At 45.7% G+C, this 20,892-nt stretch overlaps 6 protein-coding genes across 19 annotated transcripts; 3 read left to right on the top strand and 3 right to left on the bottom strand.

Moving 5' to 3' along the window:
* Window positions 1–10: 10 nt before the first annotated feature.
* On the bottom strand, window positions 11–8,728 carry LOC120458621 (DENN domain-containing protein 1A). 9 transcript variants are annotated; one of them, XM_039646332.2, is made up of 10 exons: window positions 8,229–8,727; window positions 7,902–8,096; window positions 5,159–5,429; window positions 5,045–5,098; window positions 4,722–4,982; window positions 4,205–4,663; window positions 2,973–3,005; window positions 2,343–2,858; window positions 1,527–2,006; window positions 11–834 (listed from the first exon to the last, which is right to left on the bottom strand). In XM_039646332.2, the coding sequence occupies exons 1-10, from the start codon at window positions 8,243–8,245 to the stop codon at window positions 394–396; spliced, it is 2,727 nt and encodes a 908-aa protein (XP_039502266.1). In that variant the 5' UTR covers window positions 8,246–8,727; the 3' UTR covers window positions 11–393. The 9 variants fall into 9 exon arrangements, 7 of the variants coding, with proteins under 7 accessions (XP_039502266.1, XP_039502265.1, XP_039502267.1 ...); XM_039646331.2 differs by having other exon boundaries at window positions 11–837; XM_039646333.2 differs by lacking the exon at window positions 2,973–3,005 and having other exon boundaries at window positions 11–837; window positions 8,229–8,728.
* Window positions 8,729–9,274: 546 nt separating this feature from the next.
* Window positions 9,275–12,121, top strand: LOC120447089 (phospholipase ABHD3). 5 transcript variants are annotated; one of them, XM_039628511.1, is made up of 4 exons: window positions 9,275–9,836; window positions 9,932–10,125; window positions 10,375–10,546; window positions 10,618–12,121. In XM_039628511.1, the coding sequence occupies exons 2-4, from the start codon at window positions 9,944–9,946 to the stop codon at window positions 11,827–11,829; spliced, it is 1,566 nt and encodes a 521-aa protein (XP_039484445.1). In that variant the 5' UTR covers window positions 9,275–9,836; window positions 9,932–9,943; the 3' UTR covers window positions 11,830–12,121. The 5 variants fall into 5 exon arrangements, with proteins under 5 accessions (XP_039484445.1, XP_039484430.1, XP_039484438.1 ...); XM_039628496.1 differs by having other exon boundaries at window positions 9,275–9,558; window positions 9,837–10,125; XM_039628504.1 differs by having other exon boundaries at window positions 9,275–9,558; window positions 9,842–10,125.
* On the bottom strand, window positions 12,112–14,741 carry LOC120447116 (5'-AMP-activated protein kinase subunit beta-1). The gene is made up of 3 exons (XM_039628541.2): window positions 13,815–14,741; window positions 12,549–12,779; window positions 12,112–12,489 (listed from the first exon to the last, which is right to left on the bottom strand). Exons 1-3 carry the CDS (start codon window positions 14,442–14,444, stop codon window positions 12,343–12,345), a joined length of 1,008 nt encoding a protein of 335 aa, XP_039484475.1. The 5' UTR covers window positions 14,445–14,741; the 3' UTR covers window positions 12,112–12,342.
* Window positions 14,742–15,443: 702 nt separating this feature from the next.
* LOC120443864 lies at window positions 15,444–18,538 on the top strand. Of its 2 annotated transcripts, none has more exons than XM_039623229.1 (4): window positions 15,444–15,461; window positions 16,019–16,228; window positions 16,972–17,284; window positions 18,400–18,538. In XM_039623229.1, exons 3-4 carry the CDS (start codon window positions 17,055–17,057, stop codon window positions 18,410–18,412), a joined length of 243 nt encoding a protein of 80 aa, XP_039479163.1. In that variant the 5' UTR covers window positions 15,444–15,461; window positions 16,019–16,228; window positions 16,972–17,054; the 3' UTR covers window positions 18,413–18,538. The 2 variants fall into 2 exon arrangements, with proteins under 2 accessions (XP_039479163.1, XP_039479162.1); XM_039623228.1 differs by having other exon boundaries at window positions 15,445–15,461; window positions 16,019–16,224.
* A 135-nt stretch (window positions 18,539–18,673) lies between these two features.
* Window positions 18,674–18,941, top strand: LOC120443865. The gene has a single exon (XM_039623230.2). It carries the CDS (start codon window positions 18,674–18,676, stop codon window positions 18,809–18,811), a length of 138 nt encoding a protein of 45 aa, XP_039479164.1. The 3' UTR covers window positions 18,812–18,941.
* A 218-nt stretch (window positions 18,942–19,159) lies between these two features.
* LOC120443862 (charged multivesicular body protein 4b) lies at window positions 19,160–20,844 on the bottom strand. The gene is made up of 4 exons (XM_039623227.2): window positions 20,553–20,844; window positions 20,003–20,180; window positions 19,661–19,944; window positions 19,160–19,599 (listed from the first exon to the last, which is right to left on the bottom strand). Exons 1-4 carry the CDS (start codon window positions 20,728–20,730, stop codon window positions 19,559–19,561), a joined length of 681 nt encoding a protein of 226 aa, XP_039479161.1. The 5' UTR covers window positions 20,731–20,844; the 3' UTR covers window positions 19,160–19,558.
* Between the last annotated feature and the right edge of the window lie 48 nt (window positions 20,845–20,892).

The following is a 20,892-nucleotide window of genomic DNA, read 5'->3' on the forward strand; positions in this document are numbered from 1 at the left end:
TACTGCCACATCATTTTATTGGAGTTTATTTTATATTTATAGGTAATTTGTTAGACTAATTGGCTTAAATTCATGCTACTCTAGATTCTCGTGTCTTTTGATTTGGAAGTCCAGTGTACAATATGTATGCATGTGTAGTTAGCGAGGGTTCCGATTCATGCAATTGTTAAAACTTTTCACTAAACAGTTATTTACAGAAACAAGCGTTTTAATGGGATCCTCTGCTGATCGGGGCAACTGCAGACATACAATGCTGGGTATTTAGGGGTTATTTTACTGTCATCGGTCTCCCATTCTTGATTTTGCCTATCTCTCCTAGCTATTTACAACACAATGTATCAATCACACTTATTTTGGTATCATATTTGAAGCGGGCTGTCCAGCTCTGTCCCTTTAATCGAATGTTGTCCAGTTGTTCATGCCCTTTCCGGTGGTGAGCTGCTGCGGCTTCTCCGTTCCGTTGGCGTTCAGGGAGAACTGGTCCAGACCGTACTTGCGGAGCAGCTCGAAGTCGTCGTCGGGTTTGGCGGCAATGGTGTTGCGCTGGATCTGCGGCGGTGGATGCATCGATGGCGTCCGTCCCGTCACAGCAGCCACCGTGGCCATGTGCTTGGGCGCGAAATACGGGTAAAGTGGATTGCTGACGCTGCTGGTCACCACACTGCTGTTGACGCCAGCAGGCAGTGTGTTGCACTTCTTGCTAAACGCCGTGCTGAGGGGCGGCAGCGGACGAGCATTCTGATTCAGCGGATCAAAGTCCTCCAGGTCGAAGCTGGTGTTGTTGCTATCGTCCAGCGATATCAGATCATTCATGCTGTCCTCCAGTGGCTGGTGCTGCTGCAGGTAAGGGAGGCACAATCGTACGGGTTGTTAGAAAGCTTTGGTTGTGGGTGTTTAGGACTCTACTGTGTTTATCGCAACTTATACGAAAAGTACATTTAACACCTACTTCAAAGCCGTTACAAGCATCTAAATTCGGTTGAAAACTACGATGGGTGCAGTCGATTAATGCCAAACAGTGAAACGAATAAATGTATAATGAACAAGAAGTAATAAAAAAAAAGATGTATAGACCTTTGCAGGTCAAAGCACAGAAAGAATATGTCATCAGGCGTCCAATATAAGTATCCAATACTTTTCGATGGATAAAATAAACATTTCCTAGGACTGTTGGAAAAATTAGTATTTGAGTTCGTTTTTTAACATCACACTACTTGGTGCAGTCAAGTAAGTATGCTATGGAACATAGATGATGCGATTTTCATAAAACAATGGTATACGATCTTTAGTTAATGGATGTCAGGAAGAGTGATTAGTAAAGAACAATGAATCTACATATTAACTTCAACTTTAGCAGTGACATCTAAAATGAAATGGGGACAATGATAGGGACACTTCAACTTGTAAATGGAGTTAGTATAAGCTGGGGGGAAACTACATAGGGGCCCTTGATGTGTGTTAGTGTGCTTTTGCCGGGGGACCACAACCAGGATGGGCTTAGATAACTAACGTCGCAGCTGGTGTACCTCTCTCTTGGCCCGCGGTGTCGGAATGGGCGGATCGGACACATTAAGGTGCGAAAACGTCGACGCCGCCGTCACAAACGATGCGCCCGAGGAGGACGATGTTGCCGATGATGAGGATGCGTTTGAGATGCGTACTGGGTCATTTCCTGTAGGCTCGTCCTCCCAGCAGTTACGTTCCAGTTTGTTAATCTCCGCACTGACGGCTGCAGCTGTGGCCGCTACAATCGCATTCGAGCTGCCATGCCTCCGGGGCGGAATCGGGGGAGATTGCACGTCCGGCGGGCAATCAAAGTTGCTGGAATCGGCGGTGGGCAGGGGCTGACGCGGTCTGGTGGGTGTGGAAGTGTGCCTTGGCGGCTTCGTTTCCACGTGCGGATGCGCGGCATACGGATGATTGTAGTAGGAGGCGGGCGTAGACTGAGGGGGCGGTGGTCGGGCTGGCGGTGCTGCTCCTCGCCTGTGCTCTGCGTTCGGCTTAAGCTGCGTGGGCCAATGAGCAATGCCGGGATGGGGGTGGTTGCAAGTGTCAGTGGAGTGTGATCGGTTATATCGGTGTATGGGGCGTGGAGTGTGTGGGATGTTTGTGGGCATGACATGGGTAAGACGATCGGTCGATGGCGACACACAATTGGACACAGACACGACACAGACAAGAAAACAAAAACAAGAAGAGCATGAGAACAACATAAATTCACAGCACATCAAGATGAGTGGTCGATTTAGCTTAGCGGCAAGCATGTGAACGGCTGCACCTAGGAGCTCCATTTACTGGAGCTGCTGCAGCCGAAGCTCGTACGCCCGCACCAGATTACTTACACTGCGGTCCACTGCCGGTGTTTTGAAAAGAGGATGGTTCTGGAGTTCCTGCGAAAGGTTCATCTCCGAAGATGAGCACAACGAACTCGCCGAGCTAACAGCAGGAGACGCAGCGAGGTGATGACCATAATGAGCCCCAGCACTCGAACCGTACGCATGGCCGTTCGGCTGAATGTGGCTGCTCGAGCTAGACATGGCCAGCGGGACAGGACCGCGTCGCAAGAACTCCCGCGGCTCCCTGGCGACGGATCCACCGCTGCCGCTGCTTCCCGTAACGGAGGCAATTCCATCAAGACGCTTGCTGGTCACTGGAGAACTGGGCGCCGAGTGGTGGGCAGCCCCAATGGCCTTGCCACCACGAACGTATCCTCCGCTGGTGCCGTCAGGACGATCCGAATGATTTGGAGATCCAAGTCCAAAGTGGAAGTGCGTACCACCAAACTGGTTTCCGTTCTCGCGCAGCTTTGTCTTGAATCCCTTGTAGGCGGTCTTCATGCCCCGCGAGCCCTCCTTTACCTGAGAATATTGAAAATCGGGTAAGTCAGGCATTTTTCATAACATGCTCATTTTCACAAAAGCACACGGGGAACAACATAGACTTGGGCTTTAAACGGGGACTGGACCACTCACCGATTTGACGGCAGACTTTACAGCCGGATTAGTCTGCAATGGTTAGACAGACGCATTTTTGGATCAGAAAACGATTGGTCACAACCGCAGCGAGAGCAGAAAGCACAGAAGAGTGTAGGATGAACGATCCAAGCGGCATATGAAAGAGAGACACACAAGATACGGGCGAGATACGGCGTGAATGAGATGCGCAAAACAACCAACGGGTTATTTAAGCTACCACTAACTACACTTAATGGCTACGATGACAATGCTGATTTGGGTAATGGGAACTGGGGATCACTGGGGCAATGGGGCTTGACACGTTTAGGTGATGATTAAAATCTGCGACCAAAGAGTGCGTTCTAAACAACACTGTAGTGAAAGGTCATTATTCGCGGTGTGTGTTAGTACATTAATAAATTAGTATAAAAGCCAGATTAGACAAAATATATTTAGTATTACTAATCTCGAAAAGTAAATTGTATGACTGTTTACTTCTTTAATTTAAATATATAACCAATAGCTGTTAGTATAGAAACTTGTTCGAAATTTAAGGTCATTAGTCCATTACCAATTTATCAAGGTTATTGATCACTTTAGAGTGAAAAAAAGTTTCGCTTTTTGGTTGCTTGCCACAGGTGTTGATAGAAAACACAACAAAAAGAAGAAAGTAAAAAATAAGATAACTAAAACATGAAATTTATAAATTAAAAGATATTAATTCAGAATGCATCAACAAACATTCAGACGTTTCCATTTTAGTTTATGGCAACATAAATAGTTCGGTGCAGTTGATTGTTAGGACGATAAGTAATTGATTTTCATAAAGATAAAGAAATAATTTGAACTAACATTGCAAATAAGGTGAGTGGGAATAAACATTCTACTCGTTTATATATTGGTAATTGGATATGGTGGATTGTCATGGTGGGCAGTCTAAGTATTGTTCTTGGCAAACAATCGCGACAAACTGCGCTTTCCCAAGTACTGTGGAATAGATTAAATCAAATCAAATAAAACAACATCATAAGGTGGGCTGGTGGTAAAGTAACTTAAAAGTACAGTGAGTTAGCGGGTCAGCGCAGAGAGGCGAAACGGAAATGCAAGCCCTGTTCCCAGGTCCCCTCCAAGCCAGGCAACTGAGGGGGATGACGGTGTAGGTGAGGGTGGATTTGGCACCATGAGGGTTAGGTTAACAGCACTGGGCTATCGCTGATGTCCAGTGGACAGGCACAGCGTCCTCGGCTCACCTTGTCCTTTAAGTTCTTCATGATGGCATAGTTTCGCCCGCGCTTCTTCTTTTCCGCATAGCGCACCGTCTCCAACTCGAACTCGTCCGAGAAGCCAAGTCCGCTGTTGAGCATCTTTAGGCGATCGTCAATGAACTGCGCAAAGATCTGCAGATCCATCATTTTGGCAAGAAAGGGTCGCAGGTGCGCCGGCCGAGATTCAATGAATTTTTGGGAATTAAAGGTCTTGCTGTTCTCGTGGTACTCGACCGCGTCCCGATAGCCACCGATGAGCTGCACAAGTGCGTTTAGGAAGATCTTCGAGATACGGTCGCCGATGTGGTCGTGCGTGTGATTCAGATGCTTCTTCAGTTGTGAGACGATCTCCGTCGGCAGATTGTGAACATCGTCAAATGGGCTTTCGAATATTTTTGTATCACAGTTCAGAATCACAACTTCACCCAGCTCATCGCTGGTGACCTAATTAATTTTTAAATTATTATTATCTTTAACTTTATTGTTAGCTTGTCAAGCTTACGGTTTCGAGCACTGGTTCCGGCACGCCAATCAGATATGGCATGGGCGCACCCAGGTAGTCTTTGAACTCCCACGGCAACACCGGTATAAAGATGTGCTGCCAGACCATGGGATATAGAAATGAATTGGCCGCCTGAATGCACGAGGATAGCCTGTCCAGGTGTCTCGAGGTGAAGATGATTCGACGCTCGGCCAGCATGGCAGCAAACACGGCAATCATCTCCTTGGGCTCAACGAAGTTGTAGTACAAATTCAAGTTGTGCTATGGCGAAATAGGTTCTTAGAGTTTCCTTTTCAACTGTTATAAAAATGTATAGGACTCACATTTTCTGGCATGCTGGGCAACTGGAACTGCAGTGGGCGTTCAAAGGTGAAGTGCTGTTCAAAGACAAGTGGATCAAGATCTCGCCCAGAACTATTCATGGCTCCTTCACTTACACTCTTCCCTGCGCTGTAATAAACCTTAAGGCTGCCGCCACAATCCGGGATCCCCTGGTTATAGGCCTCGGAAAGGAAGGTGCGAAACCCATTGGGATCCGTCCGCTTCAGCTCGCCGAGAACGGGTAACAGCTTCAGGAAGGTGTCGTGCCACGGCAGGTAGGTTATCAGCACCATGGCCGTATTCGTCCGCGGATCCTGTCGACAGAATCCAAAGCGCCATTTCGAATCGCCAGTAGTGTGCACAAAGGAATACGTCTGTACCGAGGTGCTGTGGATAGATAGGTTCTTATTGTGAAATAGTAAAACACAAATGAAATAACATCATTTATAGAAATTTGTTAAAACTCCAACATGACCAAGGTTTGTAAATTGTATTTGCTCCGGCTACACATTGCCTGGCCTTGCTCATCATGCGTTGCCCAATGCTTCGCATGATGAGTGGTTAATACCTGGCTGTGCAGTGGATAGAAACGAGTTCAACAGATATGATTTGGAAAAATAATAAGTAGGTGTAGTCACAAAAACCTCACAACTAAATTGCGAATAGATAAGTGCAATGAAAACTTTGGACTTGTGCATAGATTGATATAACTTGCCCACTTATACTTTTCCCACACCTGTGAATGAGTACAATGTAACCCGAATTTCCCCGACTGCGATGTTTCGTGACTAATGCTGCGAGTTGCTCCTCGTTTTCTACTCATAACCCACATAAATGTGATTTTTCGCACGACTATGGCTTTCAAGTAGTAAAGTGACGAAACAAGACGCTAAACAAACTTGCCCAATGAATTCAGGGTTAATTATAAAAGCATACAAATCATTCCGATTTTTATTATTCTTTCCGCTCCGCTTTCAGCCATCAGAGCTTTCAGCCTCATTGAGTAATGCCCTAACAAATAGTAGTAAACAACTTGTTTTGATATCCTGAATTTAAAATATTGCTTCAGTTGACCACTCATTGACAACCGATAGCTACTATCCACCTTTGGTGATTCAGCAGTTGGTTTCCGTTGTGATCGTTGTGGTGGGAATTGAGGAATCGCAAAGGTCTTTAGCCCGTTTTATACAAGAGATACTCGTACCAAGTCTAGTTTTTGCTTTCTTCCGTTTGTTTGATTTATTTTCTTTGCCTTTTATGCGTCGCGTTGTCCGCATTAATTATTGTGTTGAAATCGCATTTAACAAATTAAATAAATCGCATTTTAGCAACAATGACGACGCTGTCTCGTTACCCGGCACGTTTCCCATTGTCCGCCGATTTGCATATTGTTTGGCCTCAGCTTCGACTGGCGCTCTTTTCCACTTTGCTTCCAGTTACATAAAGTCGTTAGATCTAAGTGTTTCGGATCGTGTCATTACTCAATTTAATATGCAAAGTCAGGCGGAGTCGAATTGGGGAACGAAGGCTACCTTGGGCAGTTGGGACGTTGACTTGGACTTGCCTTTCCTTATCGCCGTGCCACTCAGGGTCCGAATATGCAGCCTCGTTTAAGATAAGGTGCTCATTGCGCTCTAAACTTGAAACCCCTCTTATAACGCAATTTAGTATTGCTTTAAATCGCAAGGTGCATATGAGACCAAAAATATGAATTAGATATATGTATGTTTTTAAAATGTCTATTTTACTATCTTCTTTAATCGTTATAAATACACTCGTATACCTTTAAAATTAGGCCATAGATTCATTAAACATTTTCTACAAAATACTTTTAGTCATATGGCTTTGACCGCAACTGTATTTGAGTAAATGAAATCTCTGCTCATATGTACATATATATATGTATACACAGCAGTAGTCGTAGTTTCCGAGAATTCGCAGATAAGCTATGAGGTCAAACCAATTCTTGTCTGGAAAAATTTATCTGCCAAACAAACTTTGAAATTCCAGCAGCGAAAAGTTTATTAATCGCTAATGTAGCCAATGGTTTCCAGGCGATGAGTTTGCCGCGCGGACAGCTGGGCAGATACGCGTATGGAATGAGTCTGTCGGGGGCAGTCGTATGACTAAGCAGGTGGCGAAGGAGCCAATTGATACAGTTCCCGGTGCTCCAGGAAATGGTAAGCGAATTGAGTCGAACAATGCCCATTGAATAATACAGTTTATTACGCGAACTCGCTGTGTAAACAAACACCGAAAGCGAAACAGCAACAGAAACCGAAACGGCACAACAGGTTATTCGTTTCATGGACAAGCTATCTGTTGTTAGTTGGTGGAAGTGGTCGGGTCGAGTGGTGACTCATCGTCGCCGGAACCCTCTTTTTGTCTGGCAACGGACGATCGCTGGTCTTTCATTTGCGTCTGTGTCTGCTGGTGCTGCAGATTATTTATAAAACGGACTCCCCTCTGACTAATGCCGCTTCCGACACTATGGAGTAAAGATTTGGCCGATCAGCATTGCCAGTGCTTCTGATCCGGTGCGATTGGAAACAGTTCAAAGTTTTTATTTCAATGCTGGCAGATCGAGCTAGGAATGTTTTACGATTTGCAATATCTGCCATAAACATTTTTCAGTAAGAAATGGCTGACGTAGCTTGTTTTTCGATCTAGTAAATCGTACACAAACTGGGATGTGGTAGCCATATGCGCTGTAAAGGCTTTTTGATGAGTTTTAACGAACCTGTTCTACGCAAAAGTGGAAGTGTATCTTGTATTCTGTGAATCAAATGGGTATATGCTAAAGCTGTCATAAATAAAACTGACTGGGGACCAGTTAGTAATCCCAACCCGCTTACGCACCTTGTTATGTCGCAGGGGAAGGCAAACGATGGGATGCCGGTGAGCACCTCCTGGTCGCGGAATCCCTCGGGAAAGCTCTCCACGATCACGCCGGAGGGAGCAGCTGGCCCACCGCTCCTGGAACTAGTGCCCCTCTCCAATCCCGGCGTCGGCGAGACCTCGCACCAGAACTCGAAGAGCTTCTTCACGTCATTTCTGGGGAAGGAGCGGGGAGGATGGGCGATGAGTCGTGGGAGTGAGAGCGCTGCGATAGCGGGCAGTGAAGCGGAACGCCCACTGCTGCTGGGAAGTGGCACTGGACGGCATGGGCGGCTTGGGCATACTCACTTGATACGTGATCCCATTTCGAGGAGGTCTAGCACATGTTTCTGTGTCGGTCAGTGGGGGTGTTCGTTTGACTGGTGTGTTCAATCCGGACTGCTAATGCTGCTAATACTGATTACACTGACACAATACGGGTGTACGGCGACCACTTTCCTCCTGCTGCTCTTTGTCGCTTAGTTTCGCGACGTCATTGGTTCGTTTTAGCCGATCGCATGGGTTTGGCACCTGCTTGCTGAGGATTTAAGACGGGGACCACTGTGCACTAATTTTTTGGCATTTCCAGGCCACAACAATAGATATTTCACTTGGTACTCGCAGTTTTATGCAAGCAAGCACAACAAAAACAATTTTACAACAAAAATCGCGAGCAGTGTGACCGTCGATGGCCCTTTCGAAAAAGTCACTGAGCCACGGATAAATAACTCAGGAGAATTTTCGAAATATACCAAAAGCTCCTGTATTATAGACCTTTGACACTACTGCTTAAAACAATCAGCCTCATGTATTGTAAAAAATAGTGAACAAAAATAGTGTTTTCAAGGAAATTTATAAATTTCTCAAAGTAAAAACGAGTTCTTTCAAAAAAAATGTTGAATTAGTTGCTTAGCCGCAGTTTTTTTAAATTAAAAGTAGCCCGCCATATTATTATCATCAAATATTTTTAATGTCTACCTGTCTTGGAAACTTGTAATATAATATTTCAATAACAAAATGCACAAAATGTATAAAAATTAAGAAAAATGTTCTGAAATATTGTTTATTCCAATATGCAGCCCTAAACGAATTTAAATGAATCTATATGATATATGCAAATATAATATAACTATAACTATTAAATAAGTAATTACATAAGTATATGTAAGGTTGTTTTTTTATATATATTCCTATTTGCATTGTGAGCATTCCTAATTTATGCTCAGCACAATTCTCGTAAACAATACATAACAATAAGGCTGCTGGGTGAACGTAGCCAGTTTTCCATCACTGATGAACGCGTCCATTAGCCAACTCTCGCACCACACGGGCGCCTTTTTCGATTACTCTGGTCCCACTGCAGCTGCACCGTTAGCGTCCCGCGATTGTGTTTATATTTTGGTAGTGTGCACCATTCTTGGTCTTTCCCGAGTTTTTTAGGATCACGAACTGTTGCCTCAAGGTTTTGCCCTCGCAGCGACGCGAAAAATGCACAACATTTTTTATAAGGTTACATAAGTGCGTGTAACCGAAGCAGTTTGCCTCTAAAAGATTGCTGTACATTGATATACGTATTGCGGCTACTCGGCGAGAACTGCGTATAGTACACAATAGTTTCGATTCCGTCACATTTGGCACGGTAATTACCTGCACTCACCGACCTAGGCGAATCAATAGAACACCATTTACCGCCCACCACCACCACCCAATCGCGTCCATTGCTTTGTTAGTGCACGTGACGACGCCGCAGGGAAGTCCGTGCCCGAACCCACAACGAAAGCCCGGGGTCAATCCAATAATTATAGATACTATCGGTTTGCGGGCTTAGTTTCGATTTGTGTCACAGCCCCGACACTGGTTTTTGAAGTCGCCTTGTCTAAATTTGTATTTATTGTTTTATTTCGCCCTCTTTTCAAGGTAAGCACCCACAGATTGTGGAATCCAGCACAATTGGCAGAGCCCCCGGACACAAACCTTTGGTTTAAGCACACCAAACTAGTAATAGTCTTTAGTTTAGAGTCGCAATGCTGTGCGCCCTTGTCCGTGGTCCAACCACCGGCCACAAGTTGGCCCTGTATCGCTCCGTGTCCGAGCTGCTTGGCCCGGTGCACGATATCCGCTGCCTGTCCGCCGGAAGAGGAATCTATCAGCGGCAGCCCCTGTCGCAGTCACAACTCCAGAACCCAGCCCACCGTCCAGACCTGCTGTGAGTGAGCGATAAGCGTCGTAAACGAGCCAAGTGTACCTGAACCCGCCCGCCTGCACCCGTACGGGCGTGTTTTGTCTGCCTTTGATACGGACGACTACTCGTCCAATCAGAATCCATATGCATACATTAGCGCGCGGCGATTAGATATGCCTCCTTGTACTTATTAGCCCGCACTAGCCCATTCATACCGCTAACAATTCGCGCTGCGCTGTAATCTCTTCATTTGTGGCTGGTTCGTTCTTTCAGCTCGCTTTCCCGGGCAGCAGTAAATTCCAAATTGTCTGTGCGGAGCCTTCACTCGGAGCACGACGCCATGTTCTACTCGATGTACGCCTACCTGTCCAACCTGCCGCGCCTCCATGTTTTGGGCATGGCGGTGGTGGCATACGTCGTCTATTACCTTATCCAGGTGGTCAAGGTGAGTGTAACACCAGCGATTGCATCACGTCCGGTGCGTGACTAATCACCCCATTGGGCTTTTAATTACAGCGACCGATAATCGCCTGTTCGGATGGGCCGTTTAAGCAGTATCTGATCCGCAAGGTGCCGACACTGGAGAACAAGTACTGGCCCACTTTTTGGTGTGTGGAGAGTCGTGCCCAGACCGTCCTTGCGAGCCTGCTGCGCTCCAAGAGTCTGCCGCGCGTCAACTACCGGCGCGAGATTCTCTCGCTGAAAGATGGTGGGGAGGTGGCCCTGGACTGGATGGAGGAGGGCTGCGCCTCGAGTGCTCCATGCATCCTCATCTTACCAGGTCTGACCGGCGAGTCGCAGGCGGAGTACATCAAGTGCCTGGTCTTTGCCGCCCAGCAGGCTGGAATGCGGGTGGTGGTGTTTAATAACCGCGGACTCGGCGGCATAGAACTGAAGACACCGCGTCTTTACTGCGCCGCCAACTGCGAGGATCTGTGCGAGGTAGTCCAGCATGTGCGGCGCACTTTGCCCGAAAAATGCAAGCTGGGGGCCACTGGGATCTCTATGGGAGGCTTGATTCTGGGCAATTATCTAGCCCGAAAGAGCGACGAAGCCAGGAGCTTCCTTTCGGCTGCAAAGATAATATCTGTGCCGTGGGATGTCCACAAGGGCAGCGCCAGCATCGAAAAGCCAGTGATCAACAGCTTGCTGGGACGCCACTTGGCTGGAAGTCTGTGCCGCACCTTACGCAATCACCTGGACATCTATAGAGATATTTACCAGGACTCTGACATTGATATTCAGCGCATTTTGCGCTGTAAGACCATCAAAGAGTTCGACGAGCTTTTCACGGCTAAGCAGTTCGGATATGCCCATGTGAATGACTACTACTCGGATGCCACGTTGCACAACAAACTCGATCACATTTCGGTGCCATTACTCTGCTTGAGTGCCGCTGATGATCCGTTCCAGCCACTGGATGCCATTCCCATTAAGGCGGCCAACCAGTGCACCCATGTGGCAATCGTGATTACGGCTCGTGGCGGACACATCGGCTTCCTCGAGGGCTGGTGGCCGTCCACCAAAGATCAGTACATGGGCCGCCTGTTCACGGAGTACTTTACCAAGGCTTTGTTCGACGAGGATGGCGAGTTCCAGCACACGGCCAACAAGATGCACGAGCGATTCTTGGCCAAGCAGACGGTGGCTCTGGCCTCCTCGTCACCGGTGCTGTTCGCCAAGAAGATAGACACCGATCAGTTGGACCACAAGGTCAAGCTGATGTGAAGCTGGTTCGCTAATCTAGCTCAGTTCTTGTCCAGTTGAACACGTAGATATTCGAGAATGTATTCTGGAAGATTTTCGTGAGCGAAGACTTTCGTACACATGTGATATGAAACGTTGATCAAAATCCAAAGTGTTGTTATACTCATATACAGCGAACAGGGAACCAAATTGCCAGTCAATATGCATAGTTGCTTAAATTACTCGTAGAACGTGACATTAGTGACATATCAAGTTAAAATTGCAAATAGGCTTTACGATTCGTAGTAAAATCAAATACAAATGTATGACACAATGCAATAATCTTATATTTTTACAAGTTCCGTATATTTATAACTAATAAAAATACAACGCTTAATAGAGAGAAAAATAAAACACTTTTACTGCATTATAAGGTAAATTTGACAAGCGAGACGTGTTGGGCTCGAGGTATACCCGAATCGTTTCAAAAAGGCTCCGGGCTTACCCCGTAATAAAAACCATGTTCCTACAGCTAAAATACCAATTGCGAGTTTCCTAAATGGGCTTGTACAGCAGCGTAGTGACGTACTTCTTCCGATACCTGTGCGTGGCACTCAGGACCATGACACCATCCTTGATGGACAGTGCGTACAAGTGGTTCAGCATCACATGGTTGGGTTCCGGCAGCAGAGTGGGTTCGCACTGAAACAGAACAAGGTAACGTTACGGGAGCTAGCCCTCAAGTCACTGAGAATACCCACCGATAGCGGTGTGTCCTTGTTGAGGATGACTTGCAGCAGGTGGGGCGGCAAAACAGGCGGCCCTGATACCTTCTCCCAGGGCTTCACCTGCGGCACCTCTTGCGAGTACTCCTTCTCCGCATAGTTGGTCACGTTCTCGCTGTCTTTGGCCAGGGCCTGGAACACCTCAAAATCGGATTCCCGCACGGACACCAAGTTATTTCTCTGCCCCTCGTCATTCTCCACGCTTTTCTGAAATAGCAAACCGATAAGCTATAATCAAATTGTCTGTAACAATAGTTGGGTAAGCAGCTATTAATGGGCGGGGCCCAAATATAATTGGGGACAATATCTGTGGGCCTTAGGTTGAGTTCAATGAAACAAAATTTGATAGCTGAGTTCGCGATAAAACGAAAATTGGGCACTACCGGATGAAAATGTGCCTAGGCAATAGCAACTTTCATTATAATTACGTAGTTTAACGAATTGTTGTTGCTATTGAGCGATTTGTTTTAGGCAAATTTGGACTGAATACCAACTTTTGGCTTGCAACATTCTCTATATATACAAAAATTCGTTGGTAGTTTTTTTTTACAGTGGTTTGTTTCGCTCGTTTTGCTTACTCATGTAAATACCAGTAAGTCAGATGTGCTAAATTATTTGTTTGTCTTTAAACAAATATGGTTTAATTACTTGTGCTTCGTTAGCTATTCTTAAAAAGATTTTAAGTCTTTAAATGAAAGTTATACAGATGCAGATCAATGTTTTTCACGTGCTTAAAATAATGCATCTTTAGTAATGCGACTATAAACATAGTCTACTTCATTTGTTTTATCTCAGCTGGATTTTATTATCCAGAATAGCTTTTAATCATAGAAAACGTTACTATTTCCTTAATTGTTTTCTATGGTTCAACTCTTTTCAGTAGTTGGCCTGATAGCAATGTTCAAAAGTCACTGAGATAAACTGTGCTCACAATGAAAAATAGGCAAGTCCTCACAGATTTACTAATCTATAAAAGGGTTTTATCATAGTTTGCTCAACTCGTAACTTAGGTTATAATTGTAGTTTACGAAGCACTTCAACAGGGTCCCTTAAAAATAGCTAAAGCTGGATGAGCATCTCTGAACTCAATTGAAATCCACTACTGATTACTGGGAGAGTTCGTTTTGTTTACGACGATTACACAACCCGCGGGGCGAAAATCGGTAACTGCGTCATTCGGGCGCCCGAATCGAAAACACTGAAAGTGAAGAGCTTGCTATATTGATTTTCCGCCCAACTGACCAGCTTGGGATCGTGCTTCCATTCGCCGTCCACGCAGAACTTGTACTGATGGTCGCCCTCCGGCAGATCGATGATGGTCACGAAGTTCTGGTGGCTGCGCACCATGGTGATGGGTTTCCAGTTGGAGAATGTGCCCGAGATGGTGACGTTCTTGCCGCCGCCATCCCACCGCAGAACGGTGGGCAGTGCCGTCTTCCGGATGTCGTCCTCATCGCCGGTTAACTGTGATCCAGTGGTTGGCTCCGCTGCCGCCTCCTCCTCCTCGTTGTTGTCCATGCTGGAGTGCTCTCGGGGAACAGCTGATGTCGTGTCGTCGGCGGTGCCTCGTCTAGTGGATCCAGTTCCAGTTCCCGTGTAGTACGGGTCGTCGTCTTCTTGCGACGAGCCCTCGTTCAAGACTGCCGTATGTTTTTTGTCGAACGAGAAAGCTTGGCCTCCGCCTCCTCCTCCCCCAGCAGCACCCGCCGCCCCCGCTGCACCTACCAGAGCTGCTGCGCCAGCACTCCCGCCCTGTGCCGCTCCTCCTCCGCCAACTGAATCGCGGAAATGTGCGGGAGAGCTCGGAGTGGACAAGTCGGTCGACTTGTGGCGCTCGCGTTGCATGTGCACGGTGGAGCTGGCGTTCCCCATGTTTATTGCCGTTCTCGCTGGCTCGTCGGCGGGTCACGAACCGAGTATAATGAATAGATTTGGACTGGGTTGGGGGCTCTCAGACCCTTTGTTTGGCACTTTGTTCTCTGCTTTAAATTGGACTCGCGTATTTGTTGGAACACTCTAATACTCTAATCACATCACCGTTCGTGGCTGGCAGTCTGTGTGTTGTATTTGGCATTTAGTGGGCAGAAAACTGCATTATTCAATCGTTTGTTTCGTAGAAAAATTGCTAATTATAAACATTTACATATATACGGGCAGTATATTCGCAGTTCCAATTGGCGAGAGCCCAGGGTTGCTTTTCCTGGGGGTTCAAAACAAAGAAGTTATCGGGCGATAGCATACTGTGTGTCGCCCTGGTCGCAGCAGCTGTGGCCGTTATCGGAACTGCCACTCGATTTGAATTTGAATTAAGTTAATTGGTAGAAATTAAATGTTTGGAAGATTTCCCTAAAATAACTTTTTATTTAAGGACCACCTGGAAACTTGTATTTCGATCCATTCATTTCGATAATTTCATTTAAAATTATATAACCTATTATTCATAGCAACATTCTATCAGTTGTTATCATTTTAAAACAAACAATAGATTGCATCGTTGAATTGTTTGAGTCTAACGACTTTTTCAAAGATATAAACCAATTGCTAATTGGGTCAATGAATCATACAATTTATCTATTTATATATGAATTCAACAGAATTAATCTATTAGTATGTAGATAAATACTACTGAGTTATCGGTTGACTAATCCAAAACGGATTTAACAGGTAAAGAGTGCTTTCCTAGTCGACTATTCGAATGTAAATGCGTTAAAACAAGCATTACAACAGCGGAAAACTGAGGGTGCAAAGTCCACGTCAATCAACATGCATCGGAGCACAATAAAAAGGCAAAAGTGGAATGAAAGACTAGGAAAGACAGAGAAGTAAGACAAAGAGCAAGAGCGGAAGTGCGACGATGACAAGGCTGATCTGCGATGAACCAGGTAGAACGTAAGTGTATCTAGCAAACATATTCAGCCAAAACAGTCCAACAAAATGTATGGCAGTGTCCAAAACAAACGGCGAACAAGACCAAGTAGAAAATCCGTCTCGGAAAGCCAGGTACCAATGCCACACGAAACCAGACGCTTTCCAGACGATGCCAACACCCCAAGAAACTCTCAGAAATACACATCGGTTTACCGAACATATGACATGCACTTGGAAAAACAAACTTATTTCGAAATTTGTATGTACCTGGGTAATATTTTAAAGAGAAATTTCATTTAATCAACCTCAATTTAAGCAGAAACTTTTTTTAGATGCATGTAGTATTTTAGTTTTACTGAATTAGAAACTTCAGCATGGAAACATCTGCTTTGCTCTAACGTGTATCTAAGACCACTTCACCACCGCCTCATTTCTTTCGGTGTATGAGCGGAGAGTATGGGTGTGTGCGTGCTGCGTGGTAGCCACTCACACAGAGGCAAGCCCCGACGCCTTCGCATTTCAAATTGATTAAAACTAAAAACACTCGATGCCGACACAGTGCCTTGTTTCGTTTTCAGTGCGATCGCAGACATTGTGCAAAACGGTTCACAGTTCTCTCCTCGCGACTGGACGACTGGAGGTGATCGAGTTTTTCGTGGGATTGCACTGAAAGAAGCCGGAGCAACCGGAGCCAAAGCAAGTCCAAGAACGAGCGGAGTAGAGCTAAAGCCCAAGGAGTCACGCCCTTCGATCTCGTTGAAGACGAGTGAACTGAGCATTTGAGGTAGGTCAGTTGGGTGGGCACGATGGATTGACCTCGCCCGGTTATCAGTCTCGGTTCACATTGCTTGCCCTCTCACTTATTGGTCTTCAAGGCACGCAGCCCATAGCCGGCCTATCTGGCCACGTCCAACTAACCCATTGATCAGAGCGCGAAAACGGAGTCCCAAACAACTCAACTATGTATTTCCCATGGCTCCCGAGGGCGGCGCGTGTTTCCGACGATTCTCGACCACGTTATCAGCGATCGGCTTAGTCAGTGAACTATTCTGAACTGCTAATTGATAATATGTATGTGGCAACACCTTGTATGTAGATATGTATATACTTTAGATTCGCACACTCGATTCGAGCTAAAACTGCGTCGCACTTGCCACTTAGTTGCCATTTTGCTGAAGCCTGTTTGATCAGCCCACGTAAATGGAGAATACTATTTAAATATGTATGCATGTGTATATACCTCTCCAGATGGAGCTTAAAGACCCTCCATTGGGGGAAACAAACGAGTATAAACCTCCAAGATGGCCACCCCACCTGGAGCAGATACGATAATAATAGATGTATACCAAGAGCTTATCAATAGCTCGACTTGTTTTCCAACCGCGCCGTAAATAAGTTCAGTTTGGATCGGACGACAGCCGAAAGAGAAGATCCCCACACTTGGAAACAGCTAGAGGGGCACGAGCCCACCGAAAAACAAGATTTCAGTCAAAATAAATAAATTATGGTGTCTTCACATATATATTTTTAGCTTTATCAATTTCGGGCGTTTCTGCGGAGGCTCGACGCATACACACAGCCAATCGGAACCAGATTTGTAGCGAGGGTCGCATCATGGATACCGTCAAGTCGTTTTTCGCCGGTTCCAGCAAGGATGGCAGCCTGCCCAGCAACAGGCAGGCGAATGTTCCCGGATCCTCTGTGGCCAGCCGCTGGGGTCGCAGCTGGAGCACCAGCTCCCAGCACACGGATCCCGAGCCAGGGCCCTCCAGCTCCGCCGCCAGCAAGAGCGGCAACCCGTGCGATGCGAAGCGCAAGGACAGTGACAACTACTTCTACATTATGTAAGTTGGTTCTCCTTCTGGAAGCTTTCGAGAGTGCCGTAGTGCTCCTCTTTTAACGGCCAGATTATATAGGGGCATTCTTATGTAACAGGCATTTTTATTTGTTTTCCCGTTGGGCAGTTCAAAATGTGGAGTCGGAATAGATTCCACTACTCACAAAATAAATAGTTAAGGACTTATAGTGGCTTTAGTGGTTCCTAGTGGCTCAGCTTAATGTTTTCAAGTGATGGCGATATGGAAGAGTCATATAAAAAGATTTAAATGATAGGAAAAAAACTTCCAAAAATACTTATGTACTGTTGTAACATCGAGGAATATATAAAGACAGTATGCAAGGGAGTGGGTAAGCTTGTTGAGGAACTCGATCGTTGACCCCAATGCTGGTAAATAAAACAGCCAAGTAGCATGCAGGGTATCTCTTTACCTTCGTATTCCCAAGTTTCTTCATTTATACCACCTCTTTGAGTAGTTCCTAAGCACACCATGGGCTGGTTTATAGCTCTGTTTACTTGGCATAGGGAATATTTTGATTATCTTGCAACCGCCTTATCAGACGTGGTAGCCCATGAGTAAATGGATTTCGTGGGTGCAGTAATTTCAGACCAGATAGCCGTTCAATGCCTGCAATTTTCGATTGTACAGGGGTTACGTTCTATCAATGTAGTTAATTAAATGCCCAAAGAGCGTAGCCTACGTTCTCTAGGGGCTGGCAAACCAGTTTGTGCGGTCATAGATTCGTTGGCTCACCTTGAACACCCAGGCTTGAGCGTAGATCGCTCGGCCAGGTTGGCTCAGAGTTCTGAGCGAGATGAGGGATATTTGGGGGGATCTGGACTGGAACTGCATAACCAGTTAAGAATCAGTTGCGAATTAGCTGGCGCTGCGAACAGCTGAGTAAGCCGCGCTTGGAAAATGTGAGTGGTCGGGGATAGCCCCGAAAATAACTAATCTGGGCGTGGGCCTTGCCAGGTGGTGTACATAAGTGCGTGATTCAGTGGAGCAGCTGGGCAGTTACCATTGAGCATTCTCTCAACACGCTGTAAGATCCGCGATAGCGTTAATATTTGCCTTACCACAACAGATGCAATAACATATCTTGTTTCATTTCATTTAAGGTGGCGTGCTTGAAGATTACCACATGATTGTGGATCGGAGCACCAGTCGGATGAGTCGCGATCCGTGTCTAAAGTGACCTGCAGCTATACATATCTGATACCCTATTAGGAACATCGGAGCGTCAGCGGCAACAACCGCCTTTTGCCTTGTTGCACCATCTCCATTGGCCGAGTCCGGTGTTTAGTGATACTAGTTATTTATTTACAATTTTACACAAGACATTCATTTACCCCCACACTTGTACGTGCTGTCCGATCGATCCCCTCCTCCTATATGGACGCCATCACAATCCTGGGCTTGATCTACTGGCTGATCTGCATGATTGCGTTCGGACCACTGATGTTCTTTGTCTGCGTTTACCTGCCAGAGGTTCCGGTGCGGTATGTAAAGGGTCTGAGGCAGCACACCTGAGCGCCTTCCACCCTACTTGACCACCAACTAGCAAAGTCCGTAGTACATAAATTGCCTAAGCCATAGTTAAAATGATATTGATGTACAACCGATCGATTTGCAATAAAAGTATACACCAGAAAGCATTCAACTTAAATGTGTTGTGATTAAGTAAGTGGGCTTTTTAAAATCTCAAAAATAACAACGATAAGACGATTTCTTCGAAGTGGTGCCTCATTTAGGGTTTTTATTCGCAACCTGTTTACAAGCAAAAACTGTTATTAAATAAAATGTATTGGTTTATTCTTTTTTTTTTTTTGCCTCTCGCGACTACTGAGTTACCTGCAGTCGAGAGGCTTCATGTTTTTATTTTTGAGAATCGCTCAATACAAAGCTTAGACTGAGGAAAGATAAGTGCCACAAAACATATTTAAGTTTTATCAAAAAGCTACTTTTGTTTGATGGAATATTAGATTTGCATTCACTGAATGACCAATCAGCGTTATTCAAAGCCATTTAGTCGTGTTGAAAGAATAAACAAATCAAATATTAAATACCTAGTTTTGCTGATGCGTGGCCTGACTATGCTCATTTCGTTTATTTTAAAATCACATTCCTATTTTATGTACCATTTGTTGAACTGCCAAAGGATTTAATGCCTTGTATTCTCTCCCTCGCTTCGAACTAAAACAGTATTGATTGTTAATCAAAACAAAAACGATAGGGTGAATCTTTAGAACAGTAAGGAGATTGCAATAGCTCTCTGATTTAGTTGGACCAGGATATTAACTGCTTCATGACTGGATCATCTGTAACGCAAGTTAATTGTTAATTGTCGAAGGAGGACCCAAATGCGTTGACTGAACTCACCATCATCCTCCACTGCATTCGTGGTTGTCGCCTTTTTCTTTTCTTTGGCCTTCTCGGGCAAATCTTCTGTGGGTGCTTCCGGCAATGTGGGCGTCGGCTCGGGGATGCCAATGATTTCCTTATCAAAGTTCTCCTGCTCCAGTTCGTCGAGTTCCCGCTCGAGATCCTCATCATCCAGATCCGCCCCAAATGCCACTGGGTTGGATATGGCATCGGAAATCTCTCGGGCCACGTCCTGCTGCTCGGCAATGTCATCCATCATGTCGTGCACCTTGTCCACATCCCTGCATGAAAGTGAAAGTTAGTACTTGGAAGTTATAATGGCACTATTCCATGACTCACATATTTTGATGAGCTGTCTTGAGAGCATCCGCGGCATTCTTCATCGTTGTCAAGACGGCAGTGTTCGTGTTGGCGCTCTCCAGAGCCTCCCGCTGCATTTCAATGGTGGACAGGGTGCCATCGATCTGCTGGAGTTGCTTCTCCAGGCGCTTCTTCTTCTTGAGTGCTTGCAGTGCCACTGAAAATTTGTCAAGTGGAGGGATTAGAAGGTTTCGAGGACTAGATTATATATTCGAAATATGATTTGGCCAATTCGCAATGCGTGCTTTGAAATTACTCTACTGCATGGCTTGTGTTTGTTTTGGGTTTTTAAAGGAATGTTTATATTACGTTCTGAGCGATTTGCGGACACGTCCAGGCATCGAATGGTATGCGGGTGAAAAGGGCAAAGAGATATTAGATATTGAGTTTTCGATTTTCTGGCAGTATGGAATACTGATTAACTGGGAGGAGGCCTCGCGGCCGCAACAAAAACAAAGCAATGAGTCATTTTCTCTTGGCCCATCTATGTGACCAACTAGGACTCCAAGGACCTCGGTGGACTGCATACCTCGTTTGTTTTTGGACGCATTCTTGCGGGCTGTATTCAGTTCGTCCTCGATCTTGGCCTCCAGGAACTCCTGCTTTTTGATAAGCATGTTCTCCGTCTCGCGCAGCTTCTGTATCGCCTCGCCGGTGGTGGGGGCCACCTCCTTCTTGCCACCGAACATCTTCCCGAAGAAACTCATCCTGAGTGGTCTGCCTTTTCACCTGAATATAGCGAATAAATTGAGTTTTTCCTGCTATTGCGTTTCTTGGTTGTCTGGGATCTGTTGTTCGTATGCGTCACCCGATAAAGATTGTCGCTGCCTATCGTTATCGCCTTTATGTATGCGCTTGGCGGCGGGGCA

This window comes from Drosophila santomea, chromosome 2L (assembly GCF_016746245.2).
Source record: "Drosophila santomea strain STO CAGO 1482 chromosome 2L, Prin_Dsan_1.1, whole genome shotgun sequence".
In the NCBI taxonomy this organism is placed as follows: domain Eukaryota; kingdom Metazoa; phylum Arthropoda; class Insecta; order Diptera; family Drosophilidae; genus Drosophila; species Drosophila santomea.